At 59.5% G+C, this 26,884-nt stretch overlaps 3 protein-coding genes across 3 annotated transcripts; all 3 read left to right on the forward strand.

The window, feature by feature from the left end:
* Positions 1–2,914: 2,914 nt before the first annotated feature.
* On the forward strand, positions 2,915–5,174 carry LOC129195734 (T-cell activation Rho GTPase-activating protein-like). The gene is made up of 6 exons (XM_054802074.1): positions 2,915–3,078; positions 3,221–3,293; positions 3,636–3,808; positions 4,165–4,326; positions 4,504–4,613; positions 4,733–5,174. Exons 1-6 carry the CDS (start codon positions 2,983–2,985, stop codon positions 4,941–4,943), a joined length of 825 nt encoding a protein of 274 aa, XP_054658049.1. The 5' UTR covers positions 2,915–2,982; the 3' UTR covers positions 4,944–5,174.
* A 3,756-nt stretch (positions 5,175–8,930) lies between these two features.
* LOC129205280 (uncharacterized) lies at positions 8,931–15,750 on the forward strand. The gene is made up of 15 exons (XM_054822599.1): positions 8,931–9,133; positions 9,409–9,486; positions 10,385–10,563; positions 10,949–11,042; positions 11,133–11,282; positions 11,490–11,657; positions 11,837–11,878; positions 12,041–12,125; positions 12,232–12,285; positions 12,752–13,015; positions 13,364–13,525; positions 13,703–13,812; positions 13,932–14,127; positions 14,770–15,071; positions 15,424–15,750. The coding sequence occupies exons 1-14, from the start codon at positions 8,931–8,933 to the stop codon at positions 14,827–14,829; spliced, it is 1,845 nt and encodes a 614-aa protein (XP_054678574.1). The 3' UTR covers positions 14,830–15,071; positions 15,424–15,750.
* A 5,513-nt stretch (positions 15,751–21,263) lies between these two features.
* LOC129205334 (T-cell activation Rho GTPase-activating protein-like) lies at positions 21,264–25,436 on the forward strand. The gene is made up of 10 exons (XM_054822727.1): positions 21,264–21,427; positions 21,570–21,642; positions 21,949–22,220; positions 22,490–22,651; positions 22,706–22,938; positions 23,058–23,253; positions 23,484–23,609; positions 23,896–23,951; positions 24,038–24,197; positions 24,581–25,436. The coding sequence occupies exons 1-9, from the start codon at positions 21,332–21,334 to the stop codon at positions 24,156–24,158; spliced, it is 1,335 nt and encodes a 444-aa protein (XP_054678702.1). The 5' UTR covers positions 21,264–21,331; the 3' UTR covers positions 24,159–24,197; positions 24,581–25,436.
* The last annotated feature ends 1,448 nt before the right edge of the window (positions 25,437–26,884 follow it).

Genomic DNA, 26,884 nt, shown 5'->3' on the forward strand with positions numbered 1-26,884 from the left:
CGGTATCACTACAAGCTGGGGGGTTGAGAGCAGCCCTGCGGAGAAGGACTTGGGAGTACTGGTGCATGAAAAGTAGTACACGAGCCATCACCGAGCACTTGCAGCCCAGAAAGCCAACCGTATCTGGGACCGCATCAGAAGCAACATGGCTCGCTTGTTGAGGGAGGCGATTCTCCCTGTCTCCCTCTCTGCTCTTATGAGATCCCACCTGGACTACTGCATCCAGCCTCAGGGTCTCCAGTACAAGGAAGACATGGATCTGTTGGAGCGAGTCCAGAGGTGGGCCAGAAATGTGATCAGAGGGCTGGAGTACCTCTCCTATGAAGACAGACTGAGAGAGCTGGGGTTGTTCAGTGTGCAGAAGCTAAGGCTCCGGGGACACCTAGCTGTTGCCTTTCAATACTTCGAAGGGGCTTACAAGAAAGAGGGTTTTTTTATACATCTAATGTATTTCAGCTTCATCTAATTAGTAAAATGTAGTGTGTCCAGGAACGTACACATTCTAATAATCTGGAAGTTTTGCCAAAGAAAAAACCACTCCCTCTACGACAGCAATGATTTGTCAAAGACCCACCCCAGCTATCCTCCAGAAAGGCTTCAAAATAAACTGCCAGGCAGCACGAGAAACCATTTTCTCAAGGCAGCTTTAATTGCTGTTAAATAGCGCTTCTCTGTCTCAGGTCACCGTAAGCAGCGATGTCACGGGGAGCTCCTCAAGCCGCAGAACCCATCGGTCGCTGCTGTGGCTGGAGGCAGGACAAATGTCAGCACACGTGTTGGCTTGTGAAGCTCTTAAGAGGGCAAAGAGCAGCCCTTCCCACCTCAGCCGGAAGGTCTCCTGAGAAGCTGGAAATACCTCTGGCTGCTCTTTGGCGCGTGCTTTGGTTTCTCTGCAGTGTCAAGACAGCAGCAGAACTTCCAAAAGTCCAAAGTCACTTGGACAGGCAGCCACTACCCCAAAAAGTACCTGGTGTGCAAAGAACGGAGCTTGACTCTCACTGGTGTCCTATACAAGAGGGCTCGTCGGCTTTTGCGCTCTCAGCAGCCACCCTTGATCACTTGCAAAAGCTGTGGTCATACTCAAACAATGCTTTCTCCTACATATACCCACATCAAATTACTGTGGGAGCGCTCCTCGATCTCCCTTTTCAGCCACCCAGTACGTCCTTTTACCCAGACATTATGTGAAGAATAAAGTTAGTGAGACAAATGAGGAGTTAAGGAAGAAAGGCAAAAATGGAGTTCTGTGGAAACCTACTCATGACCAAAGCAGCTTGGCAAAGGTGTTGGAAAGCAGCATGGCAGAAAAGGCCCTGGGGGTCCTGGTGGACACCAAGTCCACCAGGAGACAGCAAGGTGCTCTTGCCCAAAGGCGACCACGAGCGGTGCCCTGGGCTGCGCTGGGCAAAGCATGGCCAGCAGCTGGAGGGAGGTGACCCTTCCCCTCTGCTCAGCGCCGGTGAGGCCAAGCCTGCGGCGCTGTGCCCAGCTCTGGGCTCCCCGGTACGAGAGACACGGACGTCCTGGGGAGACCCCCCCCAGGGCCCCTCCCCCCCAGGGCCCCTCCCCCCCAGTGCGACTGTTGGGGTCAGAATGCCAAGCTGTGTTGTCCCAACGCTGGCCCGGCAACGGACCCAGTGCCTGCAGGGACGGTGCACGGAGCGGCACTGGTGACAGTGAAGCTCTTGCCCGACAGCACCGATTGGCACTGCGACCCCCTTGGCGTCCTCGCTCGGGCCAGCTGGGCACTGCCCTGAGCCCCACCAGCGTGTCCCAGGCGAGACCTCTCCTGGCCTCGGCGGGATGGGCCAGGTGAACTGCTGCCGCGGCCCCAGGTAGGCTCCCCCCGCGGCTCGGGGACACGCCGGCACAGCCGGGCCCCGCAGCAGCCGCCTTTCTCACGCCCGACGCCGTCTGCTCTGCAGGGACGACCCTGACCCCGTGCAGCAGTGCACGCCTGTCCCAGCATCACCCCAGCCGCTGCTCCGCCAGCGCGTGCGGCTGAGCCAGGGCCGTGCGACGAGGAAGAGGGACCTCCTCCTCTTCGGCGACGCCTTGGTCATCGCCAAGCCCAAGTAAGACTCGCAGACCCCGGCTGCCTTGCTTCCCAAGCCCTGGCCCTGGCCCCAGGGCAGGGACACCCAAGCAGCAGCCCCAGGCCCCCGGCGCCCTGCTGCCGCCGCACGCACCCATGGCCATGCCCGTGGCAGGCGGACGCTGGAGGGGAGCCACCGGGCTGGGCCACCTCCAGGTCACTCCCTGCCGCTCCTCTCTCTCTGCAGACGGGGCAGCGCCCCGCGCCCGCAGCTCTGCCTGGCCCTGGGCCAGCTGCAGGTGCTGAGCAGCAGGAAGGGGGCAGCCGGGGATGCCGCCCAGGAGGAGGAGGAGGGCCGGCACACCAACTCCCTCGTCCTCGTCTGGCCCTGCGGCTTCTGCACCGTCACTTTCCCGTGAGTCTGGCTGCCACGTCCCGCGCCAGGGCTGGGCAGCGCCTCTGTCCTGCCCCACGGGCCTTCGTCCTGCCTCTGCAGCTGTCCCCACGGGGCAGGGCTGTGCCGGCGCCCGCCTCTGCCCGCAGCCTGGGCAGCAGCGGGCACTCAGGCTGTTTCTCCTCTCTCTCTTGCCGCAGCTCCCGGGCGCTGAAGGAGCTCTGGCTCAGCGCGCTCCTTGGGTAAGCCCAAGCCTGGGGGTCCGTGCTCACACCAGGGAGGGTGGAGGGATGCTCGAGGCATAGTAGCCCGACCATGCGCACGGAAATCCCCCTCCGGAGCTGGGGAGAGGTAGCTGGGGTCTCTCTCACAGGGCTCTTTCTCTGCCCCTTCCCCTGGCACAGGCCACCAGAAGGAGTGGAAGGAGCCCGGCTGACCCAGCTGCCCTCCATCAAGCTCCTGCTGCAGGAGCTGAGCGGCCGCAATGCCGTGAGTGTCCCTCCTGCCTCCGCTCTGCCCAGCCCCGAGGCTGCTCCAGCCCAGCATCAGGTGCATGGCTGCTTCTCACCTTCTGCTCTCTTTTCCCCTTGCCCAGGCCACGACGCTGCACGCCAGCAGCCTGCAGAGGCTGGTCCAGGGCCAGGCACAGGTGCGGATCGCGCGGATCGCACGGCTCGGGGTGCCAGCTCGGCCGTCCCCACCTCTCACGCAGGGCCAGGGGCCGAGGCAGCTCGCCGGGGAGGCCCTTTCTGCTGCGGGGCCGCTCGCTGAGCGCAGCGCCTTTCTTGCAGGCTGGTGCAGAGCAGCGGCCACCTCCCGTCCCCTCCGGCGGCAGCAGCGAACGTGGCCTTGGCCCCTCGGCTGGTGAGTGCGGATGCAGAAGACGGGGGCAGGACGGCCCTTCTCCCCTCCTCTGCCCGGCGGCCACTCCTGCTGCACTGGCGCTGCTGCTGCCCTTCCCGCAGGGCACGGCCGTCCCCATCGCTCTGCGGCGGGACAGAGCTGAGCCCCGGGGCCCCTCGCTCCCAAACGGCGCCCCTCTGCCTCTGCCTCTGCCTCTGCCTCTGCCTCTGCCTCTGCCTCTGCCTCTGCCTCTGCCTCTGCCTTGCTTTCAGCGGCGGGGGGACAGCGCCCAGAGGCCCCGGGAGCGCTCGCCCGGCGCTTCTCCTCCTCCACGGCTCTTTGCTCTCTTGTCCTTGGCAGCAGGCGGGACCCGCAGGAGGAGGAGGGGGCTGCCCTGGCCCTTCGCACGGCGGCGAGGCAGCTCGGCCGCTGCAGAGGCAGCCGGGCAGTCGGGCTCTGGCGGCAGGGGGGCTCTCTTCGGCCAGCCCCTGGCAGCTCTCTGCAGCCAGGACGGCACGCTGCCCCAGCCCATCCAGGTAAGCAAGCCTGGCCAGGGGGTGCCCATCCCGCTGGCTCCTGCGGACAGGCGCTGTCCCCGGCAGAGGAAGCCCGGCTGGGGCTCGGGGACAAAGCCGGCTCCTCCCCGCGGGGGTCCCCCACCTCCAGCCACCCCTCTGTCCCGCCCCGGGGAAAGCAGAGCCGGCCACACTGGCTCCTGCCCCGGAGGGAGGGAGGGAGGGAGGGAGGGAGGGAGGGAGGGAGGAAGGAAGGAAGGAAGGAAGGAAGGAAGGAAGGAAGGAAGGAAGGAAGGAAGGAAGGAAGGAAGGAAGGATCACCTGGCCCAGGGCCTGTCTCCAGCCCGGCCACTGTCCTCCTCTGTCCCCTCCCGCAGGACCTGCTGGCTCTCCTGGCCGAGCACGGGCCATCCACGGAGGGGATCTTCCGGCTGGCGGTCAAGGAGCACGTCTCCCGGGAGCTGAGGGAGGCCCTCGACAGCGGAGCAGAGGTCCACCTCGAAAGCCAGCCTGTGCACCTGCTGGCCGTCCTCCTGAAGGTGAACCCTGCTGACCTGGAGCCCGGCAGCTCCCGGCTCTGGGGATGCTGCTGATGGGCACCTGCGAGAGCAGGAGCCAAAAGCCAGCCGCCTGCTCGGGAGCCCGAGTGCCGGGGATGCTGCCTGTGCTCGTGGCGGCAGCGCTCCAAGCCTCACCCGGAGCCCTTGGCGTTGCAGGACTTCCTGCGGAAGATCCCCTCTAAGCTCCTCGGGGCAGAGCTGTACGAGGAGTGGATGAGCGCCCTGCAGAAGACCAGCAGGCAGGAGAAGCTGGCAGCACTCAGGGAGTAAGTGGAGACCAGGCGTGGCCAGGGAGCCTTCCCTGGGCTGGGCTTGGGTGAGATCAGCCCCGGAGAGCGGTGATGACAAGGTCTGCTTTCTTCACGTTGCCTTCCTGCTGCCTCAGGGTGGCCGGCAAGTTGCCCCAGGCCAACCTCCTGCTCCTCAAGAGCTTGCTGTCCCTGCTGCAAAGGATCAGCAGAAACGCGGCCAGCAGCAGGATGACTGCCGGCAACCTGGCCATCTGCGTGGGGCCGAACCTGCTCAGCCCACCCGAGGAGCAGACGCTGCCCCTGGACGCCCTGGTGCAGGTGACGGGGCAGGTACGCCGTGTTTAGCAGCTGGCGCCAGCCTTGCGGGCCCAGCCCAGCTTTGGTGTTCAGAGGTGCCTGGCTGCCTCCTCTCTTCCGCAAACGCTGGTGGGGGAGCTGCTGGGAAGAGCATCCCCACAGCTGCAGCTTTCTGCGCAGAAGCGAGGGTCGGGATCAGGAAAGGCTCCTGTTTGACCCCTTTTCAGCCACCCAGGTGCAAACCACTGGTTTGCTGTGTGCAGGTGACAGGGCTGGTGGAGTTCCTCATTGAGCACCACGGGGACCTCTTTGGGGAGGAGGTGGCCGGGCTTGCCGGCACATTGGCCGAGGAGTCGCCGGCACCAGGGCTGGAAGCAGAGACAGCAGAGGTACGTCAGGGCCACAGGCAACGTGACAACAAAAGCCTCCCCCCTCAGAAGGTGGGACTGCCGCCGCTGCTGCAGGGACAAGCAAGGTCATCCCTCAGCCTGCAGCCCTGCAAAAGCGCAGGGTGAGGCTGGTGCGGGCTGGCCGTCGCGCTTTGCGCGCTGATCCCGCCAGAACTGTCTGGGCTGAGCTGAGCAAACCCACCCAAGGGAGCTGCCTTTGAGAGCTAAGGGAGCAACTGGGCAGGTAGGTCCTTGCCAGCTGGTAACTTCCACATTCCCACTGCAGGTGCCTCCAGTCGCTGCAGAAAGCCAACACCTGAAGAGCTCCTCTGGGGAGAGAAGGTAAAATGAGCTCACTTTGATTAAGAGCAGGAGTGGTTCAAGTTTGTCACAGCTTTCCCTGTCTAACCATACTATTGAATGGAAAGCTTGCCAGGCTCTTCACAAGAAAGCAGAAAGCGAAAACTGACCTGTGAAGAGGGGAGCGACGGGCACCCGGGCAGGAAGAGGAGAAGGCTGGAGAGGGAGCTCTCGGGGATGGGCGACTGAGACGAAATCCAAGCAGGGCGAGAAGAACGAGGAGGCCAGGTGTGTAGCAGACCCTGCCATCCCTCTTTCAAATGCTCTGAGTCAAGGAAATATTTCCATGGTGCACAGAGATGCTGCTGCTGCTGCTCGGGTTTTGGCAAGGAGCACATCACGGCTCCCTGGGGGCTCCCTGCCGAGCCCCGCTGCCTGGCCAGGGGCCCCTGCACATCTCTGTCAACTTGCCCTGCTCTGAGGCTATGGCCCATGTGGAGAAGGGGCCAAAGCAACACTAGCTGCGGCCAGGAAGGGGTCTCTTTGCCGTGCCAGAGGACTTCCCAAAGAAGGGGGGACAAAGGCACGCCCGTTCCTGCCTTCCTGGTTCCATCAGCGCTTTCTGACTCTGTCCTTGTAGGTGCCGATGTGGTTTTGCTGCTTGGATTCCCCGGATGAGCTGCGACGCCTGGGCTTGGAGGGGCACGATGCAGCCCCAGCACCCCCTCGGCGGAGGCGAGGAGAGAGGCACCCATGCCCTTCTGCTCTGGCCGGCAGATTTCCCTCGTGCTCCGCTCAGCCGGAGAGCCCCGCACCGCCGTCAGACCCCCCCAGCCTGCGCAGGAGGCCTTGCTGGCTCCCTCATCAGCTCCCTCAACAAAAGCCCACCGGCTGGCACGTCTCCCCCGGTGGGGAGCTGGCCTGTGACCTTCAGATTCGAGGGAGGGTGTTGTGGGTGGCGGTGTCTGTCGTCTGGGAGGGAGGGACACGGGGGACGGCGTTTATGCTGGACAGCACGTCCCATACTACAAACCCCTCCAGGTTTTCTTTGCACCAACTCATTCTTGGCAGCCAGATGCTGAACCAAGTTGCTCAGTACAAGAAGGGAGCACCCATTGCTGCTCTTTGGCTAGTGCATGTATAGCGGCACGCAGCAGAATACCCTTTCCCACAATCCCCTATTACTATGGATTTTAGAAACAAATTTTTGGAGGTGCGTTATAGTTTTTTGGATACAAGTTCTACTATTAACTTGGAAATGTAGTGTCTTAGCTCCCTTTCCCCCCTTAAGCCCATATAGGTACATTGCTAAGTGTTCTGCTTTAGTGGTTTTGCCATTTAGAAAGTAGTCGTTTCACATTCTTTGAGCACGCATTTCTAGGAATTTAGTTTTATTTCACAAGCCTAGTGTTAGAGTGACTTTTCAGCCGTAGTGGTAGCTGTTGTAGTAGCTGTAGTGGTGCTACTGTACACGCAGCTGTAGGGACTGTCTGCAGTTCTTAGCATTTCTTCCTATGGCCTTTCTGAAATTTCTTACTATTTCTTTACAGAAATAAAGTGTCAAATGTATGTCTGGCCAGTCTCAGTGTTTGCATGAGTCCTCCCTTCTCCTTCCCTTCTCCTTCCCTTCTCCTTCCCTTCTCCTTCCCTTCTCCTTCCCTTCTCCTTCCCTTCTCCTTCCCTTCTCCTTCCCTTCTCCTTCCCTTCTCCTTCCCTTCTCCTTCCCTTCTCCTTCCCTTCTCCTTCCCTTCTCGTGTTTCAGCTCTCTCTCTCACAGATTTACCTGCCCAAGAAGACACCAAGGTCATGCAAGGGCTGCACTTGTAGAAGCCTTTCTTTTCTCCCAGCAGCTTTATTTGTTCTCAGAGGAAACCTGAGGAGACACCTGCATCCAAGAAAAGCTCTTGACAAGGAAAGAACCGAGTATGTTACCACTTCTTCAGATCAGGGAAAGAAAAGCACCGCTTTTTGTCCAGAAGGCCACCACTGGTCAATCTATTCTCTTGCTAGGCTTTTGATCTCCTCTACCTTCCCATTGGCCCTGTGCTCAGCTCTTGAGTGACAAGAAGCTCCAGACTTGTGTCTGGGTCATGATCGTGACGTTGCCTTGCTCTTGCAGCGTAAAGTGGTGACGCTTGGCTTTGAGCCACAATCCATGCCAAGGGACTGATGGGAAGGAGGGCTTGAAAAAGAACAGCCACGTTAAATGGTGCCCACAATCCCACCCACTCTCCACGACAGGAAGAGGCCTCTCGAAGGACTCACTAAGACCTCGATGTATCTTCCACTTCCGTATTCCTTCTAGTCATCCTGTAGCCAATACAGTCATGTCGGTATTTAATTCCAGTTGATTCCACAGCTTTGTAAGAGTTGAAACATCCGGGTCATCAGGAGCATGGATCTAGAAGGCTGTTGATCTGAACTGGCCCTGACTACCTGTGATGTGACAGCGTCCATAACTTGGGTTAGTCACCGGTCGTCCTGTGACATAAGGACCTACAGCTCTTCCACCTTTCTGCTTGGAAGCTTGGGGTTTCCTGCAGGAGGGCCTTATTTACCTTTCCTTGCAGAGTTGCTCATCCTTTTAGTGTTGGTTGTGATGAGGAAAAGATCCTTTCCGTATAGGTGTTAATTTATTTACTTCTCATAAACATCTAATACACATTCTATTACGCTAATGATCTTCTTCCAGATGAATGAAAATTAAAAACAAAGGTACGCTTTGTGCCTGCTGAGAACAGTGTAAGGCTCTGTAACCACACTAAAAGCCGCAACTGTTTGCAGTTGCGGATGTTTGTAGCTACAGCAGTTCCAGAGCTGCTGGCTACCACACTCTGAGGTCCGGAGGACACCAGACTTCTTCTGAAGGCTTTCTGCCAATGTCACATTGTTTGAGACACCACTCCATTAAAACAGGACATTAAAACAGTGAGAGGTTTCTAAATGAAAATCCAGGGATAGAAACTTGTTCCTCGCTGGCAAAGTGAAAAGCACCATGAGGCGAGGCTGTCCGGAGCCTAGCTGCTGTGCTTGAGGAAAACGTCCCTTGAGTTGCAATGGGACAGACAGGGCACCGCCTTTGCAAGCCTGATCCACAATATAATACAACACAACAGATCTGTGTCCAAAGAGCACGAACTCCATCACAAGGATGACCACACCTCCCAGCCAGAGAAAGGGGCTTAGGAAGGAGGAGGCTGGTTGAAAAGGTGAACGCCTGGCTTCACGACTGGTGGGTTTGGCTTCTGTGCTCATGGATCTACCTTGGAGAAGCTGGGTGTGTTGGGACCTAATAGGATTCACCTGACCAAGTGAGGCAAGACACAACACGACAGTCAATGTCCCAATGTCCAAGCGAAAAGCAGTACTGAGCCATGTGCCTCAGGAATCTATACTGGCGCCAATACTATTTCATATCTTCATCAGCGACACGGGCAGTGGGATTGAGTGCACCCTCAGCAAGTTGGCAGGTGACCCCAAGCTGAGTGGTGTGGTCGATTCACTAGAGGGAAAGGATGCCATCCAGAGGGACCTTGGCATGTCGAAGCAGTGGGCCCATGAGAAACCTCATGAAGTTCAACAAGGCCAAGGGCAAGGTCCTGCACCTGGGTTGGGGCAAGCCCCGGTATCACTACAAGCTGGGGGGTTGAGAGCAGCCCTGCGGAGAAGGACTTGGGAGTACTGGTGCATGAAAAGTAGTACACGAGCCATCACCGAGCACTTGCAGCCCAGAAAGCCAACCGTATCTGGGACCGCATCAGAAGCAACATGGCTCGCTTGTTGAGGGAGGCGATTCTCCCTGTCTCCCTCTCTGCTCTTATGAGATCCCACCTGGACTACTGCATCCAGCCTCAGGGTCTCCAGTACAAGGAAGACATGGATCTGTTGGAGCGAGTCCAGAGGTGGGCCAGAAATGTGATCAGAGGGCTGGAGTACCTCTCCTATGAAGACAGACTGAGAGAGCTGGGGTTGTTCAGTGTGCAGAAGCTAAGGCTCCGGGGACACCTAGCTGTTGCCTTTCAATACTTCGAAGGGGCTTACAAGAAAGAGGGGTTTTTTATACATCTAATGTATTTCAGCTTCATCTAATTAGTAAAATGTAGTGTGTCCAGGAACGTACACATTCTAATAATCTGGAAGTTTTGCCAAAGAAAAAACCACTCCCTCTACGACAGCAATGATTTGTCAAAGACCCACCCCAGCTATCCTCCAGAAAGGCTTCAAAATAAACTGCCAGGCAGCACGAGAAACCATTTTCTCAAGGCAGCTTTTATTGCTGTTAAATAGCGCTTCTCTGTCTCAGGTCACCGTAAGCAGCGATGTCACGGGGAGCTCCTCAAGCCGCAGAACCCATCGGTCGCTGCTGTGGCTGGAGGCAGGACAAATGTCAGCACACGTGTTGGCTTGTGAAGCTCTTAAGAGGGCAAAGAGCAGCCCTTCCCACCTCAGCCGGAAGGTCTCCTGAGAAGCTGGAAATACCTCTGGCTGCTCTTTGGCGCGTGCTTTGGTTTCTCTGCAGTGTCAAGACAGCAGCAGAACTTCCAAAAGTCCAAAGTCACTTGGACAGGCAGCCACTACCCCAAAAAGTACCTGGTGTGCAAAGAACGGAGCTTGACTCTCACTGGTGTCCTATACAAGAGGGCTCGTCGGCTTTTGCACTCTCAGCAGCCACCCTTGATCACTTGCAAAAGCTGTGGTCATAGTCAAACAATGCTTTCTCCTACATATACCCACATCAAATTACTGTGGGAGCGCTCCTCGATCTCCCTTTTCAGCCACCCAGTACGTCCTTTTACCCAGACATTATGTGAAGAATAAAGTTAGTGAGACAAATGAGGAGTTAAGGAAGAAAGGCAAAAATGGAGTTCTGTGGAAACCTACTCATGACCAAAGCAGCTTGGCAAAGGTGTTGGAAAGCAGCGTGGCAGAAAAGGCCCTGGGGGTCCTGGTGGACACCAAGTCCACCAGGAGACAGCAAGGTGCTCTTGCCCAAAGGCGACCACGAGCGGTGCCCTGGGCTGCGCTGGGCAAAGCATGGCCAGCAGCTGGAGGGAGGTGACCCTTCCCCTCTGCTCAGCGCCGGTGAGGCCAAGCCTGCGGCGCTGTGCCCAGCTCTGGGCTCCCCGGTACGAGAGACACGGACGTCCTGGGGAGACCCCCCCCAGGGCCCCTCCCCCCCAGGGCCCCTCCCCCCCAGTGCGACTGTTGGGGTCAGAATGCCAAGCTGTGTTGTCCCAACGCTGGCCCGGCAACGGACCCAGTGCCTGCAGGGACGGTGCACGGAGCGGCACTGGTGACAGTGAAGCTCTTGCCCGACAGCACCGATTGGCACTGCGACCCCCTTGGCGTCCTCGCTCGGGCCAGCTGGGCACTGCCCTGAGCCCCACCAGCGTGTCCCAGGCGAGACCTCTCCTGGCCTCGGCGGGATGGGCCAGGTGAACTGCTGCCGCGGCCCCAGGTAGGCTCCCCCCGCGGCTCGGGGACACGCCGGCACAGCCGGGCCCCGCAGCAGCCGCCTTTCTCACGCCCGACGCCGTCTGCTCTGCAGGGACGACCCTGACCCCGTGCAGCAGTGCACGCCTGTCCCAGCATCACCCCAGCCGCTGCTCCGCCAGCGCGTGCGGCTGAGCCAGGGCCGTGCGACGAGGAAGAGGGACCTCCTCCTCTTCGGCGACGCCTTGGTCATCGCCAAGCCCAAGTAAGACTCGCAGACCCCGGCTGCCTTGCTTCCCAAGCCCTGGCCCTGGCCCCAGGGCAGGGACACCCAAGCAGCAGCCCCAGGCCCCCGGCGCCCTGCTGCCGCCGCACGCACCCATGGCCATGCCCGTGGCAGGCGGACGCTGGAGGGGAGCCACCGGGCTGGGCCACCTCCAGGTCACTCCCTGCCGCTCCTCTCTCTCTGCAGACGGGGCAGCGCCCCGCGCCCGCAGCTCTGCCTGGCCCTGGGCCAGCTGCAGGTGCTGAGCAGCAGGAAGGGGGCAGCCGGGGATGCCGCCCAGGAGGAGGAGGAGGGCCGGCACACCAACTCCCTCGTCCTCGTCTGGCCCTGCGGCTTCTGCACCGTCACTTTCCCGTGAGTCTGGCTGCCACGTCCCGCGCCAGGGCTGGGCAGCGCCTCTGTCCTGCCCCACGGGCCTTCGTCCTGCCTCTGCAGCTGTCCCCACGGGGCAGGGCTGTGCCGGCGCCCGCCTCTGCCCGCAGCCTGGGCAGCAGCGGGCACTCAGGCTGTTTCTCCTCTCTCTCTTGCCGCAGCTCCCGGGCGCTGAAGGAGCTCTGGCTCAGCGCGCTCCTTGGGTAAGCCCAAGCCTGGGGGTCCGTGCTCACACCAGGGAGGGTGGAGGGATGCTCGAGGCATAGTAGCCCGACCATGCGCACGGAAATCCCCCTCCGGAGCTGGGGAGAGGTAGCTGGGGTCTCTCTCACAGGGCTCTTTCTCTGCCCCTTCCCCTGGCACAGGCCACCAGAAGGAGTGGAAGGAGCCCGGCTGACCCAGCTGCCCTCCATCAAGCTCCTGCTGCAGGAGCTGAGCGGCCGCAATGCCGTGAGTGTCCCTCCTGCCTCCGCTCTGCCCAGCCCCGAGGCTGCTCCAGCCCAGCATCAGGTGCATGGCTGCTTCTCACCTTCTGCTCTCTTTTCCCCTTGCCCAGGCCACGACGCTGCACGCCAGCAGCCTGCAGAGGCTGGTCCAGGGCCAGGCACAGGTGCGGATCGCGCGGATCGCACGGCTCGGGGTGCCAGCTCGGCCGTCCCCACCTCTCACGCAGGGCCAGGGGCCGAGGCAGCTCGCCGGGGAGGCCCTTTCTGCTGCGGGGCCGCTCGCTGAGCGCAGCGCCTTTCTTGCAGGCTGGTGCAGAGCAGCGGCCACCTCCCGTCCCCTCCGGCGGCAGCAGCGAACGTGGCCTTGGCCCCTCGGCTGGTGAGTGCGGATGCAGAAGACGGGGGCAGGACGGCCCTTCTCCCCTCCTCTGCCCGGCGGCCACTCCTGCTGCACTGGCGCTGCTGCTGCCCTTCCCGCAGGGCACGGCCGTCCCCATCGCTCTGCGGCGGGACAGAGCTGAGCCCCGGGGCCCCTCGCTCCCAAACGGCGCCCCTCTGCCTCTGCCTCTGCCTCTGCCTCTGCCTCTGCCTCTGCCTCTGCCTCTGCCTCTGCCTCTGCCTTGCTTTCAGCGGCGGGGGGACAGCGCCCAGAGGCCCCGGGAGCGCTCGCCCGGCGCTTCTCCTCCTCCACGGCTCTTTGCTCTCTTGTCCTTGGCAGCAGGCGGGACCCGCAGGAGGAGGAGGGGGCTGCCCTGGCCCTTCGCACGGCGGCGAGGCAGCTCGGCCGCTGCAGAGGCAGCCGGGCAGTCGGGCTCTGGCGGCAGGGGGGCTCTCTTCGGCCAGCCCCTGGCAGCTCTCTGCAGCCAGGACGGCACGCTGCCCCAGCCCATCCAGGTAAGCAAGCCTGGCCAGGGGGTGCCCATCCCGCTGGCTCCTGCGGACAGGCGCTGTCCCCGGCAGAGGAAGCCCGGCTGGGGCTCGGGGACAAAGCCGGCTCCTCCCCGCGGGGGTCCCCCACCTCCAGCCACCCCTCTGTCCCGCCCCGGGGAAAGCAGAGCCGGCCACACTGGCTCCTGCCCCGGAGGGAGGGAGGGAGGGAGGGAGGGAGGGAGGGAGGAAGGAAGGAAGGAAGGAAGGAAGGAAGGAAGGAAGGAAGGAAGGAAGGAAGGAAGGAAGGAAGGATCACCTGGCCCAGGGCCTGTCTCCAGCCCGGCCACTGTCCTCCTCTGTCCCCTCCCGCAGGACCTGCTGGCTCTCCTGGCCGAGCACGGGCCATCCACGGAGGGGATCTTCCGGCTGGCGGTCAAGGAGCACGTCTCCCGGGAGCTGAGGGAGGCCCTCGACAGCGGAGCAGAGGTCCACCTTGAAAGCCAGCCTGTGCACGTGCTGGCCGTCCTCCTGAAGGTGAACCCTGCTGACCTGGAGCCCGGCAGCTCCCGGCTCTGGGGATGCTGCTGATGGGCACCTGCGAGAGCAGGAGCCAAAAGCCAGCCGCCTGCTCGGGAGCCCGAGTGCCGGGGATGCTGCCTGTGCTCGCGGCGGCAGCGCTCCAAGCCTCACCCGGAGCCCTTGGCGTTGCAGGACTTCCTGCGGAAGATCCCCTCTAAGCTCCTCGGGGCAGAGCTGTACGAGGAGTGGATGAGCGCCCTGCAGAAGACCAGCAGGCAGGAGAAGCTGGCAGCACTCAGGGAGTAAGTGGAGACCAGGCGTGGCCAGGGAGCCTTCCCTGGGCTGGGCTTGGGTGAGATCAGCCCCGGAGAGCGGTGATGACAAGGTCTGCTTTCTTCACGTTGCCTTCCTGCTGCCTCAGGGTGGCCGGCAAATTGCCCCAGGCCAACCTCCTGCTCCTCAAGAGCTTGCTGTCCCTGCTGCAAAGGATCAGCAGAAACGCGGCCAGCAGCAGGATGACTGCCGGCAACCTGGCCATCTGCGTGGGGCCGAACCTGCTCAGCCCACCCGAGGAGCAGACGCTGCCCCTGGACGCCCTGGTGCAGGTGACGGGGCAGGTACGCCGTGTTTAGCAGCTGGCGCCAGCCTTGCGGGCCCAGCCCAGCTTTGGTGTTCAGAGGTGCCTGGCTGCCTCCTCTCTTCCGCAAACGCTGGTGGGGGAGCTGCTGGGAAGAGCATCCCCACAGCTGCAGCTTTCTGCGCAGAAGCGAGGGTCGGGATCAGGAAAGGCTCCTGTTTGACCCCTTTTCAGCCACCCAGGTGCAAACCACTGGTTTGCTGTGTGCAGGTGACAGGGCTGGTGGAGTTCCTCATTGAGCACCACGGGGACCTCTTTGGGGAGGAGGTGGCCGGGCTTGCCGGCACATCGGCCGAGGAGTCGCCGGCACCAGGGCCGGAAGCAGAGACAGCAGAGGTACGTCAGGGCCACAGGCAACGTGACAACAAAAGCCTCCCCCCTCAGAAGGTGGGACTGCCGCCGCTGCTGCAGGGACAAGCAAGGTCATCCCTCAGCCTGCAGCCCTGCAAAAGCGCAGGGTGAGGCTGGTGCGGGCTGGCCGTCGCGCTTTGCGCGCTGATCCCGCCAGAACTGTCTGGGCTGAGCTGAGCAAACCCACCCAAGGGAGCTGCCTTTGAGAGCTAAGGGAGCAACTGGGCAGGTAGGTCCTTGCCAGCTGGTAACTTCCACATTCCCACTGCAGGTGCCTCCAGTCGCTGCAGAAAGCCAACACCTGAAGAGCTCCTCTGGGGAGAGAAGGTAAAATGAGCTCGCTTTGATTAAGAGCAGGAGTGGTTCAAGTTTGTCACAGCTTTCCCTGTCTAACCATACTATTGAATGGAAAGCTTGCCAGGCCCTTCACAAGAAAGCAGAAAGCGAAAACTGACCTGTGAAGAGGGGAGCGACGGGCACCCGGGCAGGAAGAGGAGAAGGCTGGAGAGGGAGCTCTCGGGGATGGGCGACTGAGACGAAATCCAAGCAGGGCGAGAAGAACGAGGAGGCCAGGTGTGTAGCAGACCCTGCCATCCCTCTTTCAAATGCTCTGAGTCAAGGAAATATTTCCATGGTGCACAGAGATGCTGCTGCTGCTGCTCGGGTTTTGGCAAGGAGCACATCACGGCTCCCTGGGGGCTCCCTGCCGAGCCCCGCTGCCTGGCCAGGGGCCCCTGCACATCTCTGTCAACTTGCCCTGCTCTGAGGCTATGGCCCATGTGGAGAAGGGGCCAAAGCAACACTAGCTGCGGCCAGGAAGGGGTCTCTTTGCCGTGCCAGAGGACTTCCCAAAGAAGGGGGGACAAAGTCACGCCCGTTCCTGCCTTCCTGGTTCCATCAGCGCTTTCTGACTCTGTCCTTGTAGGTGCCGATGTGGTTTTGCTGCTTGGATTCCCCGGATGAGCTGCGACGCCTGGGCTTGGAGGGGCACGATGCAGCCCCAGCACCCCCTCGGCGGAGGCGAGGAGAGAGGCACCCATGCCCTTCTGCTCTGGCCGGCAGATTTCCCTCGTGCTCCGCTCAGCCGGAGAGCCCCGCACCGCCGTCAGACCCCCCCAGCCTGCGCAGGAGGCCTTGCTGGCTCCCTCATCAGCTCCCTCAACAAAAGCCCACCGGCTGGCACGTCTCCCCCGGTGGGGAGCTGGCCTGTGACCTTCAGATTCGAGGGAGGGTGTTGTGGGTGGCGGTGTCTGTCGTCTGGGAGGGAGGGACACGGGGGACGGCGTTTATGCTGGACAGCATGTCCCATACTACAAACCCCTCCAGGTTTTCTTTGCACCAACTCATTCTTGGCAGCCAGATGCTGAACCAAGTTGCTCAGTACAAGAAGGGAGCACCCATTGCTGCTCTTTGACTAGTGCATGTATAGCGGCATGCAGCAGAATACCCTTTCCCACAATCCCCTATTACTATGGATTTTAGAAACAAATTTTTGGAGGTGCGTTATAGTTTTTTGGATACAAGTTCTACTATTAACTTGGAAATGTAGTGTCTTAGCTCCCTTTCCCCCCTTAAGCCCATATAGGTACATTGCTAAGTGTTCTGCTTTAGTGGTTTTGCCATTTAGAAAGTAGTCGTTTCACATTCTTTGAGCACGCATTTCTAGGAATTTAGTTTTATTTCACAAGCCTAGTGTTAGAGTGACTTTTCAGCCGTAGTGGTAGCTGTTGTAGTAGCTGTAGTGGTGCTACTGTACACGCAGCTGTAGGGACTGTCTGCAGTTCTTAGCATTTCTTCCTATGGCCTTTCTGAAATTTCTTACTATTTCTTTACAGAAATAAAGTGTCAAATGTATGTCTGGCCAGTCTCAGTGTTTGCATGAGTCCTCCCTTCTCCTTCCCTTCTCCTTCCCTTCTCCTTCCCTTCTCCTTCCCTTCTCCTTCCCTTCTCCTTCCCTTCTCCTTCCCTTCTCCTTCCCTTCTTGTGTTTCAGCTCTCTCTCTCACAGATTTACCTGCCCAAGAAGACACCAAGGTCATGCAAGGGCTGCACTTGTAGAAGCCTTGCCTTTCTCCCAGCAGCTTTATTTGTTCTCAGAGGAAACCTGAGGAGACACCTGCATCCAAGAAAAGCTCTTGACAAGGAAAGAACCGAGTATGTTACCACTTCTTCAGATCAGGGAAAGAAAAGCACCGCCTTTTGTCCAGAAGGCCACCACTGGTCAATCTATTCTCTTGCTATGCTTTTGATCTCCTCTACCTTCCCATTGGCCCTGTGCTCAGCTCTTGAGTGACAAGAAGCTCCAGACTTGTGTCTGGGTCATGATCGTGACGTTGCCTTGCTCTTGCAGCGTAAAGTGGTGACGCTTGGCTTTGAGCCACAATCCATGCCAAGGGACTGATGGGAAGGAGGGCTTGAAAAAGAACAGCCACGTTAAATGGTGCCCACAATCCCACCCACTCTCCATGACAGGAAGAGGCCTCTCGAAGGACTCACTAAGACCTCGATGTATCTTCCACTTCCGTATTCCTTCTAGTCATCCTGTAGCCAATACAGTCATGTCGGTATTTAATTCCAGTTGATTCCACAGCTTTGTAAGAGTTGAAACATCCGGGTCATCAGGAGCATGGATCTAGAAGGCTGTTGATCTGAACTGGCCCTGACTACCTGTGATGTGACAGCGTCCATAACTTGGGTTAGTCACCGGTCGTCCTGTGACATAAGGACCTACAGCTCTTCCACCTTTCTGCTTGGAAGCTTGGGGTTTCCTGCAGGAGGGCCTTATTTACCTTTCCTTGCAGAGTTGCTCATCCTTTTAGTGTTGGTTGTGATGAGGAAAAGATCCTTTCCGTATAGGTGTTAATTTATTTACTTCTCATAAACATCTAATACACATTCTATTACGCTAATGATCTTCTTCCAGATGAATGAAAATTAAAAACAAAGGTACGCTTTGTGCCTGCTGAGAACAGTGTAAGGCTCTGTAACCACACTAAAAGCCGCAACTGTTTGCAGTTGCGGATGTTTGTAGCTACAGCAGTTCCAGAGCTGCTGGCTACCACACTCTGAGGTCCGGAGGACACCAGACTTCTTCTGAAGGCTTTCTGCCAATGTCACATTGTTTGAGACACCACTCCATTAAAACAGGACTTGTTCAGTAAGAGGTTTCTAAATGAAAATCCAGGGATAGAAACTTGTTCCTCGCTGGCAAAGTGAAAAGCACCATGAGGCGAGGCTGTCCGGAGCCTAGCTGCTGTGCTTGAGGAAAACGTCCCTTGAGTTGCAATGGGATAGACAGGGCACCGCCTTTGCAAGCCTGATCCACAATATAATACAACACAACAGATCTGTGTCCAAAGAGCACGAACTCCATCACAAGGATGACCACACCTCCCAGCCAGAGAAAGGGGCTTAGGAAGGAGGAGGCTGGTTGAAAAGGTGAACGCCTGGCTTCACGACTGGTGGGTTTGGCTTCTGTGCTCATGGATCTACCTTGGAGAAGCTGGGTGTGTTGGGACCTAATAGGATTCACCTGACCAAGTGAGGCAAGACACAACACGACAGTCAATGTCCCAATGTCCAAGCGAAAAGCAGTACTGAGCCATGTGCCTCAGGAATCTATACTGGCGCCAATACTATTTCATATCTTCATCAGCGACACGGGCAGTGGGATTGAGTGCACCCTCAGCAAGTTGGCAGGTGACCCCAAGCTGAGTGGTGTGGTCGATTCACTAGAGGGAAAGGATGCCATCCAGAGGGACCTTGGCATGTCGAAGCAGTGGGCCCATGAGAAACCTCATGAAGTTCAACAAGGCCAAGGGCAAGGTCCTGCACCTGGGTTGGGGCAAGCCCCGGTATCACTACAAGCTGGGGGGTTGAGAGCAGCCCTGCGGAGAAGGACTTGGGAGTACTGGTGCATGAAAAGTAGTACACGAGCCATCACCGAGCACTTGCAGCCCAGAAAGCCAACCGTATCTGGGACCGCATCAGAAGCAACATGGCTCGCTTGTTGAGGGAGGCGATTCTCCCTGTCTCCCTCTCTGCTCTTATGAGATCCCACCTGGACTACTGCATCCAGCCTCAGGGTCTCCAGTACAAGGAAGACATGGATCTGTTGGAGCGAGTCCAGAGGTGGGCCAGAAATGTGATCAGAGGGCTGGAGTACCTCTCCTATGAAGACAGACTGAGAGAGCTGGGGTTGTTCAGTGTGCAGAAGCTAAGGCTCCGGGGACACCTAGCTGTTGCCTTTCAATACTTCGAAGGGGCTTACAAGAAAGAGGGTTTTTTAATACATCTAATGTATTTCAGCTTCATCTAATTAGTAAAATGTAGTGTGTCCAGGAACGTACACATTCTAATAATCTGGAAGTTTTGCCAAAGAAAAAACCACTCCCTCTACGACAGCAAAGATTTGTCAAAGACCCACCCCAGCTATCCTCCAGAAAGGCTTCAAAATAAACTGCCAGGCAGCACGAGAAACCATTTTCTCAAGGCAGCTTTAATTGCTGTTAAATAGCGCTTCTCTGTCTCAGGTCACCGTAAGCAGCGATGTCACGGGGAGCTCCTCAAGCCGCAGAACCCATCGGTCGCTGCTGTGGCTGGAGGCAGGACAAATGTCAGCACACGTGTTGGCTTGTGAAGCTCTTAAGAGGGCAAAGAGCAGCCCTTCCCACCTCAGCCGGAAGGTCTCCTGAGAAGCTGGAAATACCTCTGGCTGCTCTTTGGCGCGTGCTTTGGTTTCTCTGCAGTGTCAAGACAGCAGCAGAACTTCCAAAAGTCCAAAGTCACTTGGACAGGCAGCCACTACCCCAAAAAGTACCTGGTGTGCAAAGAACGGAGCTTGACTCTCACTGGTGTCCTATACAAGAGGGCTCGTCGGCTTTTGCACTCTCAGCAGCCACCCTTGATCACTTGCAAAAGCTGTGGTCATAGTCAAACAATGCTTTCTCCTACATATACCCACATCAAATTACTGTGGGAGCGCTCCTCGATCTCCCTTTTCAGCCACCCAGTACGTCCTTTTACCCAGACATTATGTGAAGAATAAAGTTAGTGAGACAAATGAGGAGTTAAGGAAGAAAGGCAAAAATGGAGTTCTGTGGAAACCTACTCATGACCAAAGCAGCTTGGCAAAGGTGTTGGAAAGCAGTGTGGCAGAAAAGGCCCTGGGGGTCCTGGTGGACACCAAGTCCACCAGGAGACAGCAAGGTGCTCTTGCCCAAAGGCGACCACGAGCGGTGCCCTGGGCTGCGCTGGGCAAAGCATGGCCAGCAGCTGGAGGGAGGTGACCCTTCCCCTCTGCTCAGCGCCGGTGAGGCCAAGCCTGCGGCGCTGTGCCCAGCTCTGGGCTCCCCGGTACGAGAGACACGGACGTCCTGGGGAGACCCCCCCCAGGGCCCCTCCCCCCCAGGGCCCCTCCCCCCCAGTGCGACTGTTGGGGTCAGAATGCCAAGCTGTGTTGTCCCAACGCTGGCCCGGCAACGGACCCAGTGCCTGCAGGGACGGTGCACGGAGCGGCACTGGTGACAGTGAAGCTCTTGCCCGACAGCACCGATTGGCACTGCGACCCCCTTGGCGTCCTCGCTCGGGCCACCTGGGCACTGCCCTGAGCCCCACCAGCGTGTCCCAGGCGAGACCTCTCCTGGCCTCGGCGGGATGGGCCAGGTGAACTGCTGCCGCGGCCCCAGGTAGGCTCCCCCCGCGGCTCGGGGACACGCCGGCACAGCCGGGCCCCGCAGCAGCCGCCTTTCCCACGCCCGACGCCGTCTGCTCTGCAGGGACGACCCTGACCCCGTGCAGCAGTGCACGCCTGTCCCAGCATCACCCCAGCCGCTGCTCCGCCAGCGCGTGCGGCTGAGCCAGGGCCGTGCGACGAGGAAGAGGGACCTCCTCCTCTTCGGCGACGCCTTGGTCATCGCCAAGCCCAAGTAAGACTCGCAGACCCCGGCTGCCTTGCTTCCCAAGCCCTGGCCCTGGCCCCAGGGCAGGGACACCCAAGCAGCAGCCCCAGGCCCCCGGCGCCCTGCTGCCGCCGCACGCACCCATGGCCATGCCCGTGGCAGGCGGACGCTGGAGGGGAGCCACCGGGCTGGGCCACCTCCAGGTCACTCCCTGCCGCTCCTCTCTCTCTGCAGACGGGGCAGCGCCCCGCGCCCGCAGCTCTGCCTGGCCCTGGGCCAGCTGCAGGTGCTGAGCAGCAGGAAGGGGGCAGCCGGGGATGCCGCCCAGGAGGAGGAGGAGGGCCGGCACACCAACTCCCTCGTCCTCGTCTGGCCCTGCGGCTTCTGCACCGTCACTTTCCCGTGAGTCTGGCTGCCACGTCCCGCGCCAGGGCTGGGCAGCGCCTCTGTCCTGCCCCACGGGCCTTCGTCCTGCCTCTGCAGCTGTCCCCACGGGGCAGGGCTGTGCCGGCGCCCGCCTCTGCCCGCAGCCTGGGCAGCAGCGGGCACTCAGGCTGTTTCTCCTCTCTCTCTTGCCGCAGCTCCCGGGCGCTGAAGGAGCTCTGGCTCAGCGCGCTCCTTGGGTAAGCCCAAGCCTGGGGGTCCGTGCTCACACCAGGGAGGGTGGAGGGATGCTCGAGGCATAGTAGCCCGACCATGCGCACGGAAATCCCCCTCCGGAGCTGGGGAGAGGTAGCTGGGGTCTCTCTCACAGGGCTCTTTCTCTGCCCCTTCCCCTGGCACAGGCCACCAGAAGGAGTGGAAGGAGCCCGGCTGACCCAGCTGCCCTCCATCAAGCTCCTGCTGCAGGAGCTGAGCGGCCGCAATGCCGTGAGTGTCCCTCCTGCCTCCGCTCTGCCCAGCCCCGAGGCTGCTCCAGCCCAGCATCAGGTGCATGGCTGCTTCTCACCTTCTGCTCTCTTTTCCCCTTGCCCAGGCCACGACGCTGCACGCCAGCAGCCTGCAGAGGCTGGTCCAGGGCCAGGCACAGGTGCGGATCGCGCGGATCGCACGGCTCGGGGTGCCAGCTCGGCCGTCCCCACCTCTCACGCAGGGCCAGGGGCCGAGGCAGCTCGCCGGGGAGGCCCTTTCTGCTGCGGGGCCGCTCGCTGAGCGCAGCGCCTTTCTTGCAGGCTGGTGCAGAGCAGCGGCCACCTCCCGTCCCCTCCGGCGGCAGCAGCGAACGTGGCCTTGGCCCCTCGGCTGGTGAGTGCGGATGCAGAAGACGGGGGCAGGACGGCCCTTCTCCCCTCCTCTGCCCGGCGGCCACTCCTGCTGCACTGGCGCTGCTGCTGCCCTTCCCGCAGGGCACGGCCGTCCCCATCGCTCTGCGGCGGGACAGAGCTGAGCCCCGGGGCCCCTCGCTCCCAAACGGCGCCCCTCTGCCTCTGCCTCTGCCTCTGCCTCTGCCTTGCTTTCAGCGGCGGGGGGACAGCGCCCAGAGGCCCCGGGAGCGCTCGCCCGGCGCTTCTCCTCCTCCACGGCTCTTTGCTCTCTTGACCTTGGCAGCAGGCGGGACCCGCAGGAGGAGGAGGGGGCTGCCCTGGCCCTTCGCACGGCGGCGAGGCAGCTCGGCCGCTGCAGAGGCAGCCGGGCAGTCGGGCTCTGGCGGCAGGGGGGCTCTCTTCGGCCAGCCCCTGGCAGCTCTCTGCAGCCAGGACGGCACGCTGCCCCAGCCCATCCAGGTAAGCAAGCCTGGCCAGGGGGTGCCCATCCCGCTGGCTCCTGCGGACAGGCGCTGTCCCCGGCAGAGGAAGCCCGGCTGGGGCTCGGGGACAAAGCCGGCTCCTCCCCGCGGGGGTCCCCCACCTCCAGCCACCCCTCTGTCCCGCCCCGGGGAAAGCAGAGCCGGCCACACTGGCTCCTGCCCCGGAGGGAGGGAGGGAGGGAGGGAGGGAGGGAGGGAGGGAGGGAGGGAGGGAGGGAGGAAGGAAGGAAGGAAGGAAGGAAGGAAGGAAGGAAGGAAGGAAGGAAGGAAGGAAGGAAGGAAGGATCACCTGGCCCAGGGCCTGTCTCCAGCCCGGCCACTGTCCTCCTCTGTCCCCTCCCGCAGGACCTGCTGGCTCTCCTGGCCGAGCACGGGCCATCCACGGAGGGGATCTTCCGGCTGGCGGTCAAGGAGCACGTCTCCCGGGAGCTGAGGGAGGCCCTCGACAGCGGAGCAGAGGTCCACCTTGAAAGCCAGCCTGCGCACGTGCTGGCCGTCCTCCTGAAGGTGAACCCTGCTGACCTGGAGCCCGGCAGCTCCCGGCTCTGGGGATGCTGCTGATGGGCACCTGCGAGAGCAGGAGCCAAAAGCCAGCCGCCTGCTCGGGAGCCCGAGTGCCGGGGATGCTGCCTGTGCTCGCGGCGGCAGCGCTCCAAGCCTCACCCGGAGCCCTTGGCGTTGCAGGACTTCCTGCGGAAGATCCCCTCTAAGCTCCTCGGGGCAGAGCTGTACGAGGAGTGGATGAGCGCCCTGCAGAAGACCAGCAGGCAGGAGAAGCTGGCAGCACTCAGGGAGTAAGTGGAGACCAGGCGTGGCCAGGGAGCCTTCCCTGGGCTGGGCTTGGGTGAGATCAGCCCCGGAGAGCGGTGATGACAAGGTCTGCTTTCTTCACGTTGCCTTCCTGCTGCCTCAGGGTGGCCGGCAAGTTGCCCCAGGCCAACCTCCTGCTCCTCAAGAGCTTGCTGTCCCTGCTGCAAAGGATCAGCAGAAACGCGGCCAGCAGCAGGATGACTGCCGGCAACCTGGCCATCTGCGTGGGGCCGAACCTGCTCAGCCCACCCGAGGAGCAGACGCTGCCCCTGGACGCCCTGGTGCAGGTGACGGGGCAGGTACGCCGTGTTTAGCAGCTGGCGCCAGCCTTGCGGGCCCAGCCCAGCTTTGGTGTTCAGAGGTGCCTGGCTGCCTCCTCTCTTCCGCAAACGCTGGTGGGGGAGCTGCTGGGAAGAGCATCCCCACAGCTGCAGCTTTCTGCGCAGAAGCGAGGGTCGGGATCAGGAAAGGCTCCTGTTTGACCCCTTTTCAGCCACCCAGGTGCAAACCACTGGTTTGCTGTGTGCAGGTGACAGGGCTGGTGGAGTTCCTCATTGAGCACCACGGGGACCTCTTTGGGGAGGAGGTGGCCGGGCTTGCCGGCACATCGGCCGAGGAGTCGCCGGCACCAGGGCTGGAAGCAGAGACAGCAGAGGTACGTCAGGGCCACAGGCAACGTGACAACAAAAGCCTCCCCCCTCAGAAGGTGGGACTGCCGCCGCTGCTGCAGGGACAAGCAAGGTCATCCCCCAGCCTGCAGCCCTGCAAAAGCGCAGGGTGAGGCTGGTGCGGGCTGGCCGTCGCGCTTTGCGCGCTGATCCCGCCAGAACTGTCTGGGCTGAGCTGAGCAAACCCACCCAAGGGAGCTGCCTTTGAGAGCTAAGGGAGCAACTGGGCAGGTAGGTCCTTGCCAGCTGGTAACTTCCACATTCCCACTGCAGGTGCCTCCAGTCGCTGTAGAAAGCCAACACCTGAAGAGCTCCTCTGGGGAGAGAAGGTAAAATGAGCTCGCTTTGATTAAGAGCAGGAGTGGTTCAAGTTTGTCACAGCTTTCCCTGTCTAACCATACTATTGAATGGAAAGCTTGCCAGGCCCTTCACAAGAAAGCAGAAAGCGAAAACTGACCTGTGAAGAGGGGAGCGACGGGCACCCGGGCAGGAAGAGGAGAAGGCTGGAGAGGGAGCTCTCGGGGATGGGCGACTGAGACGAAATCCAAGCAGGGCGAGAAGAACGAGGAGGCCAGGTGTGTAGCAGGGCGAGAAGAACGAGGAGGCCAGGTGTGTAGCAGACCCTGCCATCCCTCTTTCAAATGCTCTGAGTCAAGGAAATATTTCCATGGTGCACAGAGATGCTGCTGCTGCTCGGGTTTTGGCAAGGAGCACATCACGGCTCCCTGGGGGCTCCCTGCCGAGCCCCGCTGCCTGGCCAGGGGCCCCTGCACATCTCTGTCAACTTGCCCTGCTCTGAGGCTATGGCCCATGTGGAGAAGGGGCCAAAGCAACACTAGCTGCGGCCAGGAAGGGGTCTCTTTGCCGTGCCAGAGGACTTCCCAAAGAAGGGGGGACAAAGGCACGCCCGTTCCTGCCTTCCTGGTTCCATCAGCGCTTTCTGACTCTGTCCTTGTAGGTGCCGATGTGGTTTTGCTGCTTGGATTCCCCGGATGAGCTGCGACGCCTGGGCTTGGAGGGGCACGATGCAGCCCCAGCACCCCCTCGGCGGAGGCGAGGAGAGAGGCACCCATGCCCTTCTGCTCTGGCCGGCAGATTTCCCTCGTGCTCCGCTCAGCCGGAGAGCCCCGCACCGCCGTCAGACCCCCCCAGCCTGCGCAGGAGGCCTTGCTGGCTCCCTCATCAGCTCCCTCAACAAAAGCCCACCGGCTGGCACGTCTCCCCCGGTGGGGAGCTGGCCTGTGACCTTCAGATTCGAGGGAGGGTGTTGTGGGTGGCGGTGTCTGTCGTCTGGGAGGGAGGGACACGGGGGACGGCGTTTATGCTGGACAGCACGTCCCATACTACAAACCCCTCCAGGTTTTCTTTGCACCAACTCATTCTTGGCAGCCAGATGCTGAACCAAGTTGCTCAGTACAAGAAGGGAGCACCCATTGCTGCTCTTTGGCTAGTGCATGTATAGCGGCACGCAGCAGAATACCCTTTCCCACAATCCCCTATTACTATGGATTTTAGAAACAAATTTTTGGAGGTGCGTTATAGTTTTTTGGATACAAGTTCTACTATTAACTTGGAAATGTAGTGTCTTAGCTCCCTTTCCCCCCTTAAGCCCATATAGGTACATTGCTAAGTGTTCTGCTTTAGTGGTTTTGCCATTTAGAAAGTAGTCGTTTCACATTCTTTGAGCACGCATTTCTAGGAATTTAGTTTTATTTCACAAGCCTAGTGTTAGAGTGACTTTTCAGCCGTAGTGGTAGCTGTTGTAGTAGCTGTAGTGGTGCTACTGTACACGCAGCTGTAGGGACTGTCTGCAGTTCTTAGCATTTCTTCCTATGGCCTTTCTGAAATTTCTTACTATTTCTTTACAGAAATAAAGTGTCAAATGTATGTCTGGCCAGTCTCAGTGTTTGCATGAGTCCTCCCTTCTCCTTCCCTTCTCCTTCCCTTCTCCTTCCCTTCTCCTTCCCTTCTCCTTCCCTTCTCCTTCCCTTCTCCTTCCCTTCTCCTTCCCTTCTCCTTCCCTTCTCCTTCCCTTCTCCTTCCCTTCTCCTTCCCTTCTCCTTCCCTTCTTGTGTTTCAGCTCTCTCTCTCACAGATTTACCTGCCCAAGAAGACACCAAGGTCATGCAAGGGCTGCACTTGTAGAAGCCTTGCCTTTCTCCCAGCAGCTTTATTTGTTCTCAGAGGAAACCTGAGGAGACACCTGCATCCAAGAAAAGCTCTTGAGAAGGAAAGAACCGAGTATGTTACCACTTCTTCAGATCAGGGAAAGAAAAGCACCGCCTTTTGTCCAGAAGGCCACCACTGGTCAATCTATTCTCTTGCTATGCTTTTGATCTCCTCTACCTTCCCATTGGCCCTGTGCTCAGCTCTTGAGTGACAAGAAGCTCCAGACTTGTGCCTGGGTCATGATCGTGACGTTGCCTTGCTCTTGCAGCGTAAAGTGGTGACGCTTGGCTTTGAGCCACAATCCATGCCAAGGGACTGATGGGAAGGAGGGCTTGAAAAAGAACAGCCACGTTAAATGGTGCCCACAATCCCACCCACTCTCCATGACAGGAAGAGGCCTCTCGAAGGACTCACTAAGACCTCGATGTATCTTCCACTTCCGTATTCCTTCTAGTCATCCTGTAGCCAATACAGTCATGTCGGTATTTAATTCCAGTTGATTCCACAGCTTTGTAAGAGTTGAAACATCCAGGTCATCAGGAGCATGGATCTAGAAGGCTGTTGATCTGAACTGGCCCTGACTACCTGTGATGTGACAGCGTCCATAACTTGGGTTAGTCACCGGTCGTCCTGTGACATAAGGACCTACAGCTCTTCCACCTTTCTGCTTGGAAGCTTGGGGTTTCCTGCAGGAGGGCCTTATTTACCTTTCCTTGCAGAGTTGCTCATCCTTTTAGTGTTGGTTGTGATGAGGAAAAGATCCTTTCCGTATAGGTGTTAATTTATTTACTTCTCATAAACATCTAATACACATTCTATTACGCTAATGATCTTCTTCCAGATGAATGAAAATTAAAAACAAAGGTACGCTTTGTGCCTGCTGAGAACAGTGTAAGGCTCTGTAACCACACTAAAAGCCGCAACTGTTTGCAGTTGCGGATGTTTGTAGCTACAGCAGTTCCAGAGCTGCTGGCTACCACACTCTGAGGTCCGGAGGACACCAGACTTCTTCTGAAGGCTTTCTGCCAATGTCACATTGTTTGAGACACCACTCCATTAAAACAGGACTTGTTCAGTAAGAGGTTTCTAAATG

Source organism: Grus americana, chromosome 1 (genome assembly GCF_028858705.1).
Source record: "Grus americana isolate bGruAme1 chromosome 1, bGruAme1.mat, whole genome shotgun sequence".
Classification (NCBI taxonomy): domain Eukaryota; kingdom Metazoa; phylum Chordata; class Aves; order Gruiformes; family Gruidae; genus Grus; species Grus americana.